The sequence below is a fragment of the Aedes aegypti genome, chromosome 2, assembly GCF_002204515.2.
Source record: "Aedes aegypti strain LVP_AGWG chromosome 2, AaegL5.0 Primary Assembly, whole genome shotgun sequence".
Lineage (NCBI taxonomy): Eukaryota > Metazoa > Arthropoda > Insecta > Diptera > Culicidae > Aedes > Aedes aegypti.
The window spans coordinates 349,863,068-349,883,131 of record NC_035108.1 but is presented as its reverse complement, the minus strand read 5'-3'; the positions used below and the strand labels follow the sequence as shown (position 1 = coordinate 349,883,131).

At 36.9% G+C, this 20,064-nt stretch overlaps 1 protein-coding gene across 1 annotated transcript in view; it reads right to left on the bottom strand.

Annotated features, from left to right (window-relative positions):
• Window positions 1-5,832: 5,832 nt before the first annotated feature.
• Window positions 5,833-20,064, bottom strand: part of LOC5577560 (carcinine transporter) — a 46,822-nt gene continuing 32,590 nt past the window's right edge. Inside the window, exons 3-6 of the mRNA XM_021846265.1 lie at window positions 17,524-17,697; window positions 16,619-17,469; window positions 16,337-16,556; window positions 5,833-7,587 (exon numbers count right to left, since the gene is read on the bottom strand). Of these exons, the coding sequence (XP_021701957.1) occupies window positions 7,129-7,587; window positions 16,337-16,556; window positions 16,619-17,469; window positions 17,524-17,697 (1,704 nt within the window). The 3' untranslated portion in view covers window positions 5,833-7,128. The remainder of the gene's footprint in view (window positions 7,588-16,336; window positions 16,557-16,618; window positions 17,470-17,523; window positions 17,698-20,064) is intronic.

The following is a 20,064-nucleotide window of genomic DNA, read 5'->3' as shown; positions in this document are numbered from 1 at the left end:
AAAAAATAGCAAATTTTTACGGAATTCGGTGACCCACTACATCGGTTTTTCATGGAATGGCTGATGTGCTCATATATCAAGTATGAAGTGACTTTTTCAGAGTAAAACCAATGGATTTTCATTACTTCAAAATCATGAGATGTAATCTTGTAATAGGGTCCTAAAGCTATGTCCCAAATAAAGTGCCAAACGCTCAAATTTAGGCCAAAAACACAAGTTTACTCAATTTTTAAATGTTTTTCGTTGGTTCAAATCTAAAAAAAAACTTTTTTTCTGGTTCTTGAGATTTTGTTACACCCCTTGGTTTAAACTCAAATTTTGGATGTATTCTGTTTTCCCTGTCTTCCCTGGCGGGAGTATTTTCCATCAGCAAATTTGGCTAGTATTTGTGATAGCGCTCGGCGAAAGCTCAATTGAAAAGGTTTTTAATAGTTTCGGAGTTGATTTTCACTGGTGAATCTGAAAATGAAATAATCTCAGTACCTTTGTTTTTACTCAATATCACGATGGAGGAAATATTTTAGCATTTTTTTTCGCTTAAATAACGGATGATTCATGAAGACAAAATACTGGATCAAAATTTCAACCTTGACGTTAATTTCATCGACATAACCCTCAATGGACCTTTGCACGAATTCACTCGTTGGCGTTTTAGCGGTGCCGTGTTATTTACGTGACTATGGCAACGAGTGAATTTGGCACTGCTCAAAGGTCAGATTAGTGAACTCGTGCATCGGTCCATGGACAATGCCCGAGTTCACCAATTTGACGTTTAAGCTAAGTATGCTGTTTCGCTCAAGAAAAGTAAAGAAATTCCTTGACTGAAAGGGTCAAGAAATTTCCTACAGAAAGCCCCCTTTGAAGTGACATTTCGTCTCAACTGCGTACTGCGATCAGAAAAAAAGTGATTTTCTTGACCATTTCTTGGGAGAAATTTTTCACGCATCGAGATAGGCGATTCCTTTACTTGTCAGTAGCAAACCGGCCTTTAAGCGGTGCCGGATTCACTCGTTGCCATAGTCACGTAAATAACACGGCACCGCTCAAACGTCAAATAATGAACTCATGCAACGGTTCATGGGGTTTAAGCCGTCATTCATTTTGGCAGCCATGATAACTTTGCAGCTCACAGTTTCAAAGTAATGAAACTAAATCCACGTAGTTGCTCACATACAGAAGATATGCTGATACTTTATAGAATTTTTATTACTTTCAGCGGCAAAACACCCTTTATTGCGATCCATTTTTACAAAAAATAAACGATTTCGTTATAAATTCATCCACTCAATGCTCATCCGGAGAACATTCGTGCACTGGATGTTGATCTGGATGTCATTTTATGGCCCGCATTCAGAGCGTAAAAGAAAAAGAAAGTTGACAATAGAGGTCTACAAGCAACATACACAAGTCGATTCCCTCAGAATGAAAACGTATCGATGTTTGTTTGACGTCATTTAAGCTTTCGGTCAACGGCAGTCCAACAAGGAAGTGAATGCTCGGCAGCAATTCTGTTTCTCACAGCAAACAGAAGCAATGTTGTGACAGTCTCACAGCAAACAAAGAAAAATTTGTTCACATTGCACTACTACGCAGGCAATTGGATTGGTCTATAAAACGAGGTCGTGGATAAGTCCATATGTCATTTCAAATAGTACACGGAAAACAAAATTCCGCCAGAATTTGAGTCTAGAAAGAATAATATGTTTCATGGACTAGAAACAATGAAGAACGTTTGGAAATTGACTTAGAATTCGTTTTTCTGGTCAATTTTCCAGCGTAAGCTGAAGCATTTGGTACAGAAACTACGACATTTCTTTAGTACCTTACATGCTAAACTCATTTTACAGATATCGACGAGAGTAACCTTAAAATGTTCAAGATTCCGCTGATTTTTTCATCGAGATCTGTTACCTTTTTCTGTATCTCATCAATCCATATTACCTTTCAGCTGTTGAGATTTTGGTAAGCTTCGTCAGAATCCATAAAATTAGTGAAGCGCGTATTACAGTAAACTAATATGGTCAATTTAAAGCTTTTTCATAAGAAACACTTCCTCATTTTTCTGGTTAACCCTTCTACCGGGAGCTTCACTTTTTCACCACTAACAAATTTTCAAACAGCGATAACTTTTTTTGGTTTTTTGATGTCTTCGCATCATGGCCCTTAAAAAACTCTTCTATTTCACAAGCCCTTAAAAAAACCCTTCTATTTCACTGCGGAACACGTTTTTGTCTCAAGCACCAAAATACCGCTATCTACTAAATTAAGTTAAGAGTCCATTGCCGTTTTCAGAAATATCATGGCACGTCCTGTTTTAGAGATATTGATTGTTCAAAATACAAAATTAGACTGTTTCAGCCAACTTGCATGCAAGTTTTCCAGCTTGAACGGCAATTTATTTGCTTAATTTGTCACAGAATTCGAACTTCATGTGTAAAACATTAATTATCAACAAAGTTCATAATATTTTCGATGGTAAAGTGATATTTTTTGGTGTTTGAGAAAATTATTGTATATTGCCATATAAGAGAAACAAAGAATTCTATATGAAGACTGCAAGCATGTTGAAAAATTCGATTTAAACTAAATTTTATCGTGAAATTTCAACTATATTGCATCTTGATTGAAAGTTCAAGTCCTATTTAGCATGTTTGGTAGATTATATCACAAAAATATTTGATGAATCATACTTTAAATTTCATTTATCAATAAAACCTTTGGTGACCTGAACCTAAAAATTGTGACGTGCGGAAAAATTTCCGAGAATGGCATCAGATTCAGCGACCCAAAATCTAATAGAGACACAAAATTTGATCCTTGAGACACGTAAAAATGTCATTTTTGTTACGCTGTGTTTTCAGAATCTGTGATGGTATTGATCATTGGTTATCTGGTTCAGGAGATATTCCAACATTTCTTGGGGGACCGACGTTTTTCCATAACCCACGTAAATATCTCAGGCTATAGAATTTTTCTCATGTTGGATCATTCGCTTCTCGTAACAATACTTCAATGATAGTCTGCTGTGAAAAAATGAAGCTAATTGGTGCAACAGTTTTGGAGCAATGAACATGTTTGTTGCTGGTACCAATTTGGCCATATAAAGATCTTGAAATCTTAAAATTACATCATATCTCGAAGACAACTCAACCGATTATCATGTTTTTTTTTTTCAGAAAAGCTCTTTAAACCTGACATTGTATAGACCACATTTTAGTTTTTTGGCAAATTTACTGAAAAACAAAGATTTTTTATATGAGGAAAGTATTTAAATATCTTCAAAACTATATGACCAACGATCAATATTGACACAGATTCTAAAAATAGAAGAGATTTTTGAGGGCTTGTGGAAAAATGGTGCATATATCGAAAAACAAAACAGTTATTGCTGTTTGAATTTTTTTTTTTGGTAAAAAAATGAAGCTGCCGGTAGAGGGGTTAAAAGCTGGACATTGAGCAAATTTCAACCCATCAATATTGAGAAAAGAGTTCAAAAACTAAATAAACAAAAATTGTTTTCATATTTCCATGGTAACCACTCACTGTTCCACCGCTGACATCCACCATCAGAACCGTTTTTTGAGGTTAAGCACTAAGCATTCGTTAATTGTTTCTCCTCCAACTATTAGAATAAGACAGATGAAACAAACCAGCTCCCGTGAAACATTTCGTTTAATTTTGCCTGTCCATCTATTCCGTCGAATCCCAACCTTGCACACAAACCAGAGACAAACGGACGGAATACTTTCGGAAGTATTTGATAAAATCTATAAAGTGGTCATGTTCCATGAAAAACTGTTTTGTAAAACAACTCCTGAAGATGGCACTATTTCGTGAGTATTGCGTCTGAGTGTCTGTGCACAAACTATAAGAATGAGTAAGTCGTCGTTAAATGAAATAAATTCAGAATACTCTTTAAGACTTCACGTTAAGAATGTAAATAGTAACGTAAGCATTTAATGAGTAAGCAACAAACAGATCATGTCTCTATTGATAAGATGTATTTATGAACCAGACAGAAATGATGTGTGCAAAAGTAAGTGCGGAGATTTGTATAGTAACAAAAATACATTTGTAAACTCCTTCTTATTAATTTCATACACAAAGCTGACGATGAAGCAACGAAAGTGCTTATCAAACAAAGTGGACGTAAAGAATGAGGCAACGAATCGTAACAAAAAAAAAATAAATGAGAGGATTGAGAACTGGTAGTACAAATTTTAAAATAAATACAAAAAAAAAATCATTAAATCGATTCTTTTGTGTGCAAAACACACGAGGGAAGCGATTGTAAACAGACACCCGTACTTTCATACACCTAGAAGATTGTGACGATGAAATTTTTAGGTTAAGTTCAATGGACGTTCAAAAACCCCTGTATTTAGTTCCCTTATTACCGATGTAAGAAACGTTTTAACGTAAGAAAAAATGCACTTCCCCCTGTACATGTGGATTCCCCGATATATAACTAGAAAAAAAGAAGGAAGAACATTGCGATATTTTTATGCTAGTCCATTATGTGTTAAACGAGAATCATTTGACGGAATATATATTCGATTGGATTGCTTGGATGGATGTCCATCAACTCGTGTAAATTGTTTTGAACCTTCCTCCTCCCCATATGGATGCAGAGCGAGTTTTTCCAGTAATAGCGACGAAAAGAATACTCAAACACCAGTGAGCACAAATTTTCTACTTGCCAGTTAGCTTCTAAGTTCGTCTTCTGTTAGTTCTATTTGTAAGAATAACAAATTTTACGTTACCAGAACTTGCCATTGATCTTATTTTGTTAAACGATATTATATATGTATTACGTTTTTGTTTTGTTTGATTTTAATAAGGAGTAATCGCGTACTTACCTTCTATAAGTAATAGATGTATACAATCACACGAACAGAAACAAACGTCGAAACAATGATAAATAAAACCAAAATGACGACAGAATAGAGAAAAAAAATACATGCTTGAACTGCCATTTCAATCTAAACCTGTAGTTAGATGGCACCACTTTCAACCAGCCCCAGTCTCCACTATAGTGAACAAAAGTATACAGACGTCACATCGATCCATTTTGTTGTGTAAACAGAACAGAAACGACACTCGTGCCTATAGAAACCAAACAATGTAAATGAATACCGTCCGGTCGCCTACTGCGATTGGTTAGCATCTCCTCTGTCCTTCGAACGCTTGACAACCCCCGAAAATACCCGGACCAACAGCCCACTGCGATGGGATTATGATAGCATTTTTAAGCAGCACAATAGAACAGAGGTCCCCTCCCCGGGCGCCTATTTGTATGTGACCCGCCTTCTCCCCCTTTATCTATGACAGCCGTGCAAATATGCACGGTAATACAAACCTACCTGAAAGTGCCATTCGAATCCAGAACAGAAGATTTTACCCAAACAAAATTTGGAGTTGACTTTTTTAGAGAGAGAACCGAGAGACAAGGGAAAAGAGCAGGAAATTTTTAAAGGAACGGTATGCCTTTTAGATAAAACTAAAACTCATTAAACAACAACAAATCAGTGACATTAATCTGAGGAGTATGACTCTCTTTCCGGTTGCAACAACCGGCAACGCATTTTGGAAAAGATTTTTTCCATTTGATCGAAATTTCTAGATTTTCGGAAAACAAACGAAACCAAGCTTAAGTTCTTTTTCGGACATCGAAATTTTAGTAGTGATAACAAGTTTCCTTCTTTACTGTGTAGGGTACATTTGTGATATAACATTAGAAATTTAGTTCCAACCTTTTCCGAAATTCTCAGTGTGACTTCGAACGACAATTTGCGTTGGAATGTGATCATATTAGTATACAGAACAAATCTATCCTGCTGATCTTTTCATAGTTTATTTTCAACAAATTTACAATCGGATATTTACAATAACGGAATTTTAATCTATAGACTATTAACTATACACTGATGACTCTAGTAATGAACGATTAGGCTCTCTAGATAAGCATGAATCCAACTATGTTATCAATCGACTTACATCGTTTTTGTGTATCACAGAACGGCCAATTCGGTTCGATAGGAATATAAACACAAACAGAAAAAAAAGAAACATAAAAAGAGCAAGATTCGATCCATCACTTGCCAAATAATCTAATTCAAACATCAACATAAAAGACATTTTAACTAACAACACTTTGTGTCATCTATCTAACCTAGAAATACGCGAATGAGTAAACAGACACACATACACACTTTGAGAGATAACGAAGACAACTGATCGCCGTCCCAACAAGATAACGAAATCTCTCGAAAAAAAAACTATGGCGTAAAAAGCGAACCCAATCGTACTTATTTTGATTTCTTCCTAGGATTTTACAACATCGTTTTTTATCCCTGTCAACCGACATGCACTATCCTAACCATTTTACGCAAACAACTAGAGACATACAAATAAACGGTAACTTATTTAGCTAGAGTAATTTGATTCCTTAGTACAAAGTAGTTGAAAGCGAGAGACATTTTGATTTCCCAAACTAGAACCGTCACCCACACAACGATTACCAATCTGTACTCGTACAATCGTCAAACCTTCTTTCCTATAATTATAACAAACCAAGCATAGCAAAATGTGCACGTGAATGAGAAACTCTTAAGAAACATATCCTTAGAAATGCCTATACATCATGAGAATGCTTCTCGCGACGAAACACAAGCATGGAAGTAGTTTAAGTTCAATGATTCGCCATCGAAATGATGGAGAATGACAGAAATACAATCGATTGTTTCATGTAACCTACCAGAAATCTGTTTAAGAAAAATCTCGAGACAAATACTTGCAAATACTGTAAAGAACAAATATGTTAAATGATAAAATCAACTCCATCGTGAATGAAACAACCAATCTATCCCTTAAAACAGAAAAAAGTAAGAAAAACAACTAGAATACGTTGAAGCTAAATACAACCAGAAAACTTTAGTTTTATATAAGTGAATGTTGTCAATGCACATTATTATTATAGAAAATGCAGAACAAATCAGAAAAGGAACCGAAAATATACATATACGTATTTCTTTATTGTTAAAATATGTTCAAAAAATAAAAACCGCTCGTTTTCATTTTCCGAAACACACAATACTGACTGTGACTGCGTCCCCAACTCACCCCCCCTCAGAACCAATACGTCAACTGCATGGCTCCGTCCGCCGTTTTCTGGGTGTCCATGGTGCTGGCCTGCCTGACCAGCCGTTTCATCGACTGCCGCCTCAATCGCGCAATCTCCAGCGGTGTCTTCTCCGTCGAGCTGGGCCCTTCATAACCCGCGCCGGACCCAGCAGCGCCGCCACCCGAACCTCGACAGCCGTTCACAAGCGGTACGGCACTGTTCAGCTCCAGGGCCGTGTCCGATGGTTGATGCGAGAGGTTTTCGTACGATCCGGCGGGCGACTTCTTCACCGGAATGCACCGGAAGCAATCGTCGAAGGTCCAGTCCTGGCCGAACAGTTCGCCCTCTTCCAGCGTTTGCGGCAGTCGGTTGTGGAGGGTTTCCGGCAGGCGCAGACCGGTGAAGCCGCCGGCCACCGACACGCAGCCCATGATGACCAGCGGGAGGACGAGGTTCTCCTTGCCCTGGAATGGAAGGCGAATGGATCAGAATCTATTTCCCAGGAACGTTATAATAACAACTTATCCAGCCAAAATTTACTTAATGATTTGTTCAATATCAGCAACTTATCAAGATATTTTGTGGAAAAATCTTTTGGTATTTTTGTTAGATTGTGTCATGAATTTCACCAACAATTTTGATATTAACATATCCAGAGATTCCTCCGAAATTTTGTTCGGAAACACCGAAAACACCTTGGAAAACTTTTCCAGAGATTCTCTCAGAAATTCTCGCAGGCATTTCTGCAGGAATTTCTACAAATTTCCCAAAACAAAATCACCAGAATGTTTTCAAGTTGGATTTTTGCAGGGGTTTTGATGAATTAACCTAATTTTGAGTTAATGCGGTTGAAGTTGTTTTCGATTAAAGCCATGCGAAAAACATACCTATTGGCTAAGTTCTTTTCACTCAATAGGCAGATCAAATCACTCAACTTTTAGTGCCATGCCACTTACTCCAATTTGAAGTAACCTAACGTACTAAGGTTCGGTTTTTGGGTTGGTTTGCTCTTCGCTCTCTGGCAACAATAGAAGCAACAAATGAACCAGTGAAAGAAAAATAACTCAAATATAAATTAAAAAAATACTTGAATATTAAATATTCATTTTATCCGTGTAGATTCGGTTTCAAATCAAGTACTGGAATTTGTCATAGTGGAGGGGGCTTTCTTAGCCTAGTGGTTAGAGTCTGCGGCTACAAAGCAAAGCCATGCTGAAGGTGTCTGGTTCGATTCCCGGTCGGTTCAGTGTCTTTTCGTAAAAGGAAATTTCCTTGACTTCGCTGGGCATAGAGTATCATCGAATGCAAAAAATGGCAACATTGGCAAAGATAGCTCTCAGTTAATATTGTGGAAGTGCTCATTAGAACACTGAGCTGAGGTGCAGGCTCAGTCCCAATGAGGACGTAATGTCAAGAAGAAGAATCTGTTGGAGTCCTGTTCAAAATTTCACAAGAATCCTCCTCCAAATTCTGTTGAATGTCCTCCTGGAATGATGCAAAATTTCTGACTATCTAGGGTTTTGTAAAAAAAATGTCCCAGTTCCAGATTCCACATATTTTGTGAAAGTTCTGCTCAGAATGTTGTCTATTTATTTTGTTAAAATCATTTCTGAGATACTGCGAGAATTCCGCTTAGGAATCTGAAATAGAATTTGAATTTGGGCTGCTCGTAAACACTTTTTTAAGCATAATTTGAATTCTGTGTTGTTTATCAAATTGTTTTTATTTTATTTATGTCAGAGTTATTTTTCATGTTATTCCACTTAAATTAATCTTAGCATTGATATAACACGATTTATTCTTATTCTGAATCAAGAACAGATCGTCGCAATTTAGATTTACTTATAGGTAAAACAATCCAAACGACTATTCAAACTCTAAATAAAGAGATACCAATTCAATAAATAGTCTTGGTGTAATCTATTCCTAAATTGGCAAACGGGCCAGATATGAGAAGATTCTTCAAACCGTACGTTTGGCAGTCCTGCTCTGCCATTCTACGCCTACTATTCCCATGTTCTATGAAGCTTATAGACCGCGGGACAAATATGCGTAGAACGGCAGTGCTGCAAGTAGACAAAAAGAACAGACGCACAAGTTCAATGTAAAAACTGAATAAGGAATTAGGGTAACGGTCGTATTTTGGACCCCCTAAGGAAGTGATTTTAGTTTTGTGTCCCAAATAATCAATTGCACAGCGTACCCAAGTCAAAGAACACGTCAAAATGTAGAGAAAAACTTCCTCTACGAGATAAAAATGCCCAAACGGTCATGTAGGATCCAAAAAAACGTCGAAAATAATTAAATTGTGATGCACTGTTTTTCATTATTTTGGACACACCAATACATTTTGGACCCTCATGGTATATATTTTGGACCCCCGGCATTTTTTATCGTTTGGCGACAAAGTGCATGACACTGGATGTATAATATGCTTGCCCATAGTCTAATCAATCGATCGACAATGGAAAACCGAACAAATTCTACGCTTTTTGTCCAGAAATTTGAAAAAAGTTTTTGTTTACATTTGAAAAATTTCTGACGGCTTCAATTTATGTGTGTAACGTGTTGTAACGGTTGCATGGATGCACCAATTAAATTAAATTAATTTCAGATAGAATAAACACATTTTCTTTGTAAAAACGGTTGATGCAAGTGCGGAATAGTCCTATCTTTCCAAATGGCATGCAAATTGAGTTGGTCTTTCGATTTAAACTGGGAAATTTGCAGGAAAATGGCCATGGGGGTCCAAAATATATTGGTTACCCTAAACAGTCATTTCTCTTTTGCGTGACGACTCGACTTCCGAGTTTCTGTATTTTTCCAATAACCCCAGCAAACACAAAATCATACATGATAGTGCATAAAAGTACAGATGTGGAGGCGATATACGAGCATACGCCATAAGGCTGCATGCAATATGTACGTATATCGCCTCCACTTTTGTACTTAGATACATCATAAACGATCTTGTGTTTACTGGGAGGTCATCGAGCATAGATATACATGTAGTGGATGAATTAACGAATTTCATGAAAAATATCTAGAGTAACGCATGGGGGCACCATTGATGAAGTTTTCGATCAAAATTTCAAAGAAACCTTTGAAAAAATTCTTGAGAATTAATCGAAGAAAAAAACAATTATATGTTCAGAAAATTCGAAACGAACGAGGTCAGAACGACAACAATAACACTGCGGAACACGTTTTCGTCTCCAGCACCAAAATACCGCTACTAACTTAATTAAGGGTTGCTGAATCCATTGCCATTTTCAGAAATATCATAGCACGTCTAGTTTTTGAGATATTGGCTGTTGAAAATGCAACAAATGACTGTTTCAGCCAACTTGCATGAAAGTTTGCCAGCTTGTTTTTTTTGGCTAAATTTGCCACAGAATTCAAACTTTATGTGTATAACAGCACTTATCATCAAAGTTTGTAATACTTTCGATGCGGAAATAGTAGTTTACGGAACAAGTTGCAGAATGATGATTCTCGTTGCAGAATGGCAAGCCTCGTAGGATAATTTTACGACTCGTGCTGTAAAAATCGAGTTCTGCAACGAGTTACGTACAACATTTTTTGCAATTTCGTAAAAGACCACTTGAGGGTATCAGAAATTATGTCGGAATGCATTCACCATTATTTCACAATTTCTGAAAAATTGTTGTGTTATGATTCATTACGCAACCCAAAACAGTTACGTAATGAGAAAGCGTTGCGTAATGAATCATTACAGCACTGGTTTCAGTTAGGTAATGACTATTCCCGCACTGCTACTTCAGTGCAGGAAAGTAGGCCGTTTCATGACAAATTGGCGTGATGAAAAACAGCCTATTACGATGAGAAATTGCAAAAAGTTATTTTTTTATTTAGAGAATTGTTGTATTTTGTCATATAGAGGAAACGAAGAATTTAGTATTGAAAAAATCGGTTTAATCGAAATTTAATAATGCAATTTCAATCAAATTATATCTGAAATGAAAGTTCAAGTTCTATTTTGCATGTTTGGTGGATTAGATTACAAAAAAGTTTGATAAATGTTACTTCAAATTTCATGTAAACATGAATAAAACCAGTGTTTGATACAACTTTAGCGACCTGTAGCCAAAAATTGTGACGTGCTGGAACATTTCTGAGAATGGCACCAGATTCAGCAACCCCAAATCTACTAGAGACACATAAATTAATCCTTGAGACACGCAGAAATGTCATTTTTGTTACGCTGTGTAAGTATCAATTTAATAAGGTTAACGACACTTCAATATAAATTTGTATCTGAAGATGTTGAATGTATATAAGGATAAGTTATCGACTAAAAAATATGGTGAAGCCCAAATTTACAAGGTTTTGGTGGCAATGAATTAGTTGAGTTATGAAGCAAAAATTCAGGTTTTTGGACATATGCAGCTTTCATGCAGGGCAATATTTTTATTTTAAAGTCTTGTATGTATTTTTTCTGCTTTAACCTACTATATCAGGTGAATGTTTGACTTTTTTCAACTAAAAATTTAGTTTGGAAATTGGGCATTTGCCAGCTATTTGAAAATCTGGACCTACGTACAGTGGGGCAAAAGTCCATTTAAGTCAATTTAAATATTTTGATACAAGCTGGTTCCCTGCGTGATATTTATTTATTTTTGACTGTTATAGTTTTTCTGGAAATATCTATTAGTCCAGTAAGGTCAAATTTTTCCCCCACCTTACTCTATACCTAACATCATAAAATTAGATTCCCGTAGCTATAACTTATTTTTAAAAAATCATTGAAAGAAACTTGAAAATAAGGGCTTTTTATATTGTCACTTTTAAGGAGTGGATAAATACTATTTTGAAATCTCACATTTGTGTCCAACATATCAATTATTATTGGAAAACTCTAGAAAACTTTAGCGTAAGAAGATTGTATTGATTTATTTTCATTGCGTATCATTTCTAGTTCGTTTGACCCAATGGGGAAGGGAATTTGGCTAATTTTCATACGTTTCCCAATGAAAAAAAATGAACTTTTTTTCAATTGCTTGTTTTTACATGACGTAATATCACATTCAGTAGAACATTTTAGGTTAAATTGAAAAAGTTGTATAAAAACAAAACAGGACTTTCTTACCTATCCCGTTTGGCATAATGAGTGATTTAAAATGAACAGATTCAAATACAATATATGGATCATATATAATTAGTGATTTCTTTTGCACCTTTGAAATACAGTCCTAAAGCCCTGTCTCAATTTCAGTACCAAACGTTTAAGTTTAGGCCAGAAACACATGTATACTCAATTTTTGAAAGTTTTTCGTTGGTTTTACAGCCATAAAACATTTTTTACTGATTTTTTAGATTTTGTCACACCCCTTGGTTTAAACTGTTGGTTGGGTGTATTTTGTTTTCTGTGCCCCTTCCGAAATGTCAAATAGGAACAATCCCAGTGTTAAAAATTTGAGCCCCTGTGGCCTTTTGTCGACTGAATGTCAAACATGATCAAAAGTGCTATGGTTCAAATTTGAAGCTATATTTTGAATTATATTTTGAATGTGATAAAGCCGTTTTTGGAATAGGAAAATATGCTAAAGTGGTTAAAACACTGATTTATTATTTTTTTTTTAGTATCGGAATCTATTGAAGCTTTTTACCGAGATTGGCACCACCGACCACATAGCAAAAATGTCTGACTAGGGTGTTTTATGTATCTTGGAGAGAGCGTTACGCGTATATAATTTGGCCACCTACATTTGATTTTGCCGTAAATGGCCAAATTATAAACGCGAAACGGTCTGTCCAAATTACTTTGATCACCATCATCCAAATTGCTTTAATCACCATCATTTTATTTCCTTAAAATATTGTAACAATAATTCTAACAAGGATACATTAGAGAACACTTCCAAAAATTTTGCGGGACTTCATCCTATGTTTCCTTCGGTTATTACTTTTATAATTTATTTATGAATATCATCAAGAACACTACCAGATAAATTTCTCAAGATATTACTTCTTGGATTCCAAAAATGGCTGCAAGGGATACTCTTGAATAAAACATTCTAGATAAATCCTTAAAGAAATTCGTAATGATTCTCCTGGGTGATTTTGTTCAGAAATTATTGGGAAAATTTATACAGAAATTTCTGAATAAAATTCTAGTGGAAATAATTAAATAGGAGGAAATGAAAAAAAACCATACACGCTTTGACAACTTGCCAATTATGCTATAGTCTCTGTGCTATATGCTATAGGGTATCCTCAAGCGAAAATTTTGCAAACACCATAGTAAAATTACCATGATATGGGAAGGCAAGGCAGTATGGTCATACGGGTTATGGGTATTGAGCTCAAAAACCCGATTTAGATCCCGATAACCTTAAGACCTCATAAAGTATGCTTCAATTAGCTACCACCGTAAAAACCGTGCAAAAATCTTATTTTATACGTCATTTATTCATGAAAGTCTGAAATGTTTATGCTACTACGAAAATCTTGTAAGATTTTGGATGTAAAAATAAGCTTTGCATAAAGTTTTATCTATTGTTTTCAATTTTTTTCACAGCAGTTCATTCTTCCACTTCACTATCTATAGGCATGATGTTCACGAAATTGTATAGATTCTTAAATACATTTTCAATGAAGACAGAACAAATATAAAACATATAGGAACGGGACAATATAGTCATAGCCAGTCAAAGCAATCTTAAAGACAATCAATACATGCCATTTTTTGCAGTTTCCTTGTAATATTATATAACCGCTCGTGATTTTGAATAAAATTAGAATTTTCAACTGGTTAAACTTGTTTGAACAACAATGTTTGAAAAATGAAAGTCTTAGAACCGTAATTTATTGAACTGTCAGCAAAACATACAATTTCATGATTCAAATCAGACTTTAACCCAGTTTTTGTACAAAACCCTTTTATACATATTGTCTTTATCTACATTATGTCTTGGACACGACATTGCACTATGGTCCAGGAATCAGTTTTACGCGGAAAGATGCATTTTGAGCTTTAGAATGAAACATTAGACAAAAACGGTCTTCTACAAAGTTGTTTGTATTAGTTGAGCCCTTTGTTTGGTTTTATTGAAAATTAGGGTGGACCACATTTTCATAGAAATTGTGTAACTAACTTTCTTATTTGTAGAAATTTTATTATACATGCTTGAGCAAAGTTGTAGACCATTCAATTTCAAGCAACTTTGCAAAAAAAAGTTTTTTTGTATCTCTTAAATTGACCGATTTAGAGCTTTTTTCCTACGGTGACATAGGGTGGTCCGAACAAAACTGGTTTTCTGGCTCTACAGTTTTCAATTCAAATTTCTCATCAAAGTAGTCTATGAAACACTTTTAGAGCTATGAAAAATGCGTAATTTGGTGAGTGAAGATACTCGCTATCTCCTTCCGTTTAGGAGTTATTGTTGTTTTTCTCTCAAAAACATGCCTACTTTGATTGTGAATATCTCTGATTGGGGCAAACATAAAAAAATATCTTTTGATAGCGTTCAAAAGACAAAATAAAATTGTATATTATATCAAAAAATCCCGTCTTGAAAGTCAAATATTTTTTATCACAAAAACTTTAATAACTTTTGAAATAAAATAGATATCAACAATCTTTTTGCATGAAAATTTGCGTTTTGTTAAGTTCTTAAAGTCGTTCATAGACCGCTTTGACGAGAAATCTGAAATAAGAAAGATAGGGCTCTAAAACTATTTTGAAGATTTTCATAGTATGTATTTCGTTATTATTTTGCATTTTGAGCATGAAAATAAAATTTTTGGTTTTCTACAAAATTGTTTCTAAAAATGTAAGCTTTCATACTGTGTCATTTTAAACTAGGGTGGACCACAATATCACTTATATCATAAAATCTACTTTTTTATTTGAAAAAATACTGATATATGCTCTTAGGCAAAGCGGTGGAACTTGAAATTTTGATCAGCTTTGCCAAAAAAGTTTTTCTGTAGCTCAAAATTTGACCAATCTAGAGCATTTTTTCCTAATCATCGAAGGGTGGTCCAACAAAAATAAGTTTTTCAACTCTAGTTTTTTTAAATATTATTTTCTCGTCAAAGTCGTCTATGAACGACTTTTAGAACTTAACAAAACGCAAATTTTCATGCAAAAAGATTGTTGATATCTATTTTAGTTCAAAAGTTATTAAAGTTTTTATGATAAAAAATATTTGACTTTCAAGACGTTTTATTAGAGTTACAAAAATAACACATCTTTATTTTTTTGATATAATATACAATTTTATTTTGTCTTTTGAACGCCGTCAAAAGATATTTTTTATGTTTGCCCCAATCAGAGATATTCACAATCAAAGTAGGCATGTTTTTGAGAGAAAAACAACAATAACTTTCAAACGGAAGGAGATAGCGAGTTTCTTCACTTACCAAATTACGCATTTTTTAAAACTCTAAAAGTGTTTAATAGACTAATTTGATGAGAAATTTGAATTGAAAACTGTAGAGCCAGAAAACCAGTTTTGTTCGGACCACCCTATGTCACTGCAGGAAAAAAGCTCTAAATCGGTCAATTTAAGAGATACAAAAAAACTTTTTTTTGCAAAGTTGCTTGAATTTGAATGGTCTACAACTTTGCTGAAGTATGTATAATAACATTTCTACAAATAAGAAAGTTAGTTACACAATTTCTATGAAAATGTGGTCCACCCTAATTTTCAATAAAACCAAACAAAGGGCTTAATTCATTCTAAAGCTCAAAATGCAACTTTCCGCGTAAAACTGATTCCTGGACCACTGTGCATTGTTCATTGTAACTCAAATTAATGGATAGGGAGCCGGATCCTATTCTTGGGACTTTTGATTCACTTTGGCAGAGGTTTTTTTTTATAGCTACTGAGCTCATTTTTGGCCACAATATGCGTCGTATGGAAGTGTTCCTTATTGTTTCATACGATTCGGCCAAGAAAAAAACCCCATGCCAAAGTGAATCACGGAAGTTCCATGCCCGGCGACGATTTCAGAAAGACTATTTAGTTCAAAAAATCTGAATAAGATCACCTAAGAAACGGAGGTCTTGGCTGCTCTTAAAGAGCAGTGAGACATCGAAAACGAAGACTGACGAAGCGGTGTGTCAACCATACTTAATTTGTTTGTAATTTACTTCTAACAAAACTAATAGTTCAAATTGCTATGACCACAACTATTCAAAACTATTTTTAGGAAGCGCAACTTTAACAACAATGTTTAACTCACCAAATACGTGATGAATGGAATAACAATAAGTCCCAAGCCGCCGATGTAGCTTGACGTACCAATTCCAACTCCTCGCACCTGTGTCGGGTACAACTCTCCCGCGAACGGGTAGATTATAAGGAATGACGCCGAGATCATTGATTTTGACAAGAGGTATAGGAACAACGTTTCCATCACTGCATCATCCGGTAGGACCACCGTCGCCACGCAACTAATACCGCTGAAATACACAAGCATAAGATTAACATAAAGGGTTTTGCTAAGATCGTGTGGAAACTGTACCCAAGAATCATCAGCATACACATGGGCCACCGCCGGCCATACCGATCCATTATAATCCAACACACCACATAGCTGGGAATCTCCACCAGCGACGATAGGAAGAAGCTTAGATATTGGTTCTCCCCGAGAGATGGCCCGTAGTAGCTCAGGCCCAAGTAGACCGTCTCGTTGACGAACCAATTCAGCGTAATAAGTATTGTTTTCAGTCTCATGTTTGGCGTCCGGCAGAGATCGAACGCCCCGATTGTAACTTCCTCCCGTTTCACGGTTCTGTCCTTCTCGGCTTGGACCCGCTTCTGAAGCTTGTTCTTGAACGCCACTGGAAACTGCTTACCATTGACTTTGGCCATTTTTTCGAGGACTTGTAGCGCTTCTTCGAGTTTACCCTTCATCAGAAGCCATCGTGGCGATTCGGGCATTATGAACAGGTACAGGAAATACAACAGGAAAGGTACCGAGGTGTAGAGAGTAAGTTCCACCCAGTCCCGTATCAGGTAAGTTACTCCAGCGAGCATCATCAGGCCAAACGTGTAGAACGTGCAGGTCATTACGGTAACGAACGATCGGTAGTTCGGTCCAACCAGTTCCAGTGCGATGATAAATGGAATTTGGTACACTGCTGGGATGGTGAGACCCACGATCACTCTACTGAAGGCCCACATCCAGAAGCTGCTGCTGGCCGCAGTGATAAAACTGCCGAAAAGCAGTGTTGCCAAACAGCAGAAGTAGGCCATTCGTCGACCGGCGCGATCATTGAGCATCCCGAATAGATACACACCGATCGGCCCCCCGGTGTTCAGAGCTACCAGTCCCAATGTGGGATAAATGTCGTACTCGCAGACTAGATTGTACTAGAATCGAAAAGAATATTAAATTTAGACGCATAACAACCGGTTCGTACTTACATCAATCACAATAGAAGACATCACGATCGAACTGTTGTAGTCCCAGCCATCGCGACAGAGCTCCACAGGCCAGGAGCTATTGGGGGCAATCGTTGACGGGTCGTTTTCGGCCAGTAACGCTTTCCAGTCTACCGCATAGCGGGTACACTTGCTGAACTCTTCCGCTCCGTCTCGCTGCAAGATGAATAAGATGAAGAAAACCTTGTTTATTTAGAGAAATTTTAACACATCTGATTATCATATTCTTTGAAACCTTTGTTTAGTGATTCAAATATTGAGTGTTTGTGGATGACCCTAAGAGGGAGTATCATAACCACTTCTATGAGATTTCGTAGCAGTTACGTTGTCGAGGTAACCTTCTAAATGCGATTTCCGTACTTGTGGATACTCCGACGCCAATCCAACTTGAATAGTTTATCTAATCATAAGTAACCCTGTTCCACCTGATTCAATATGCTCGCCAATGTGGCCTTTTGGGTAATCCGATTAAAATATTTATTGCTTTCATTACGAAATCGTGAAGCAATGCGTGCTTTGCATAATGTGACTTGTCAGTTATGTGTACTGAGTGTCTCTGAGAAACCGGAAGTATGCTATAGGTGCCATGAGTACGGTCATCTTGCTCGATTCTGCAAGGGGCCTGACCTGCGTTAACGGCGAGAGTAACAACCACATTTCAGGAGGCATGCAATGCCCAGCCTTCATAAAGGCGACTGCAACTAAAACACAGTGGAGGTAATGCAAATTAACCTCAACCACTGTGACACAACACAGCACTTGCTGTGGCGGAGTCCAAGTGCGATGTGGCTATCATATCGGAGCCATGCCGTGTGCCGGTCGGTGAAGGGAACTGGATAGCAAACAACGCAAAATCAGTGGCGATATGGACTGTAGGAAGATATCCTTTCCAAGAAGTGGTACATCGGGCAGATGAATGCATTGTTATAGCCAAAATTAACGGAGTCTTCTTCTGTAGCAGCTACGCACCTCCACGATGGACTATTGATCAATTCAACGAGATGCCCAATATGCTGACTGAAGAGCTCACGGGCCATAGAATGGGGCAGTCGCTTCACCAACCCAAGAGGGAGCAGTTTACTGGAGGCCTTAGCAAGGCTTAACGTAGATGTTGCCAATGATGGTACCACCAGCACATACCGTGGGAATGACTGAGAATCAATTATTGATGCCCTAGGCTGTCAGAAAGTTTCAATTGGGGAATGAGTGAGGAGTATACCCGCAGCGGAGCGTTAATGATTAATCATAAATTTAATCACAATTTGTGATTAAAAATTGTGATTAATTTGCTGCAAAGAAGTCCAGAAGCTTTCTTTGTGAGATTTTTCGTTAATCATGAGTAATATTCATCATATTCTAGTATATAACCTATTCGTTGCATACTTCAAGGCGTTCAGTGCATATTTTTGGGCATTTAATCACTGGCCAATGAATGATTAATCATTAATCATTGATTCATCATAAAAGCAGTGATTAAATGACTTTGGAGATGCCCTGAACGCCTTGAAGTATGCAACAAATGTGTCATACAGTTGAAAATTATTAGCTTTACCCATGATTAAAGAAAAAAATCCAAATGATAAAGCTTTTTGCATGATTAACCGTTTAATCATCAAATTTTTAATCGTGATTAATTTAACGCTCTGACCCGCAGTGACCACCAAGCGGCTCGGTACAGTATTGGTAGCGGACGGCAGTTGGAAGCGTATGTGACTCAATCAAAGGAGCGGAGGTGGAAAACGTCGCAGTTTGTCAAGAATGTGTTCATTGAGGCGTTGAGATTTTAGCGCAATTCTCAGCAGTTTACTGCAAACGAGTTGATAGCGGCAGGCGTGCGAGGAAGGGTCGCCGAGACATAGTCGCCACCCAGCATACTGGTGCAACTCGACGATAGCCAATCAGCGTACAAGTTGTCTTCGAGCTAGGAGAAGGATACAGAGAGCCCGCAACGACGCAGAAAGGTCAGATCAAAGACTGTAGGGTAACGTCTACAGAGTTGCAATGGCGAAGTTAAGGGACCCAGCTGATCCACCCGATAGGCGTCCGGAGAAGATGAAGACTATCATTGAAGCGGTATTCACGCAGCGCGAACTGATAAGCTGGCCGTCTATACCATATGGAGCTCAGGATCGCGATTAAGAAGAAGCTTAAGTAACGAACGAACAGTTGATCGCGGTAGCGAAACCAGGAAGGCTCCGAAACCAGACGGAATCCCCAACGTAGACAAGCCTCGAACCTTAAGATCACTAATCATCCACGCTACTACAGCACTACGCAATCTTTGTTGCAGGAATTGGTCTTTTAGCAAATATAAATGGAACACTGTAGAGCACTATGTTTAAATGTTACCGAACTTAGTTGTCAATTGTCATTTGGCAAATGAGCAAGCCCGTGCAACACTGAAGGTTTTATGTTTTTATCAAATTAACATGTGCTGTTGAAACGAAGTGCAGCAATTCATTAAAGACATCGTACGAAAATACTTATGCAAAGTGATGACATTGTGTTTCTGTTGAACGGTGA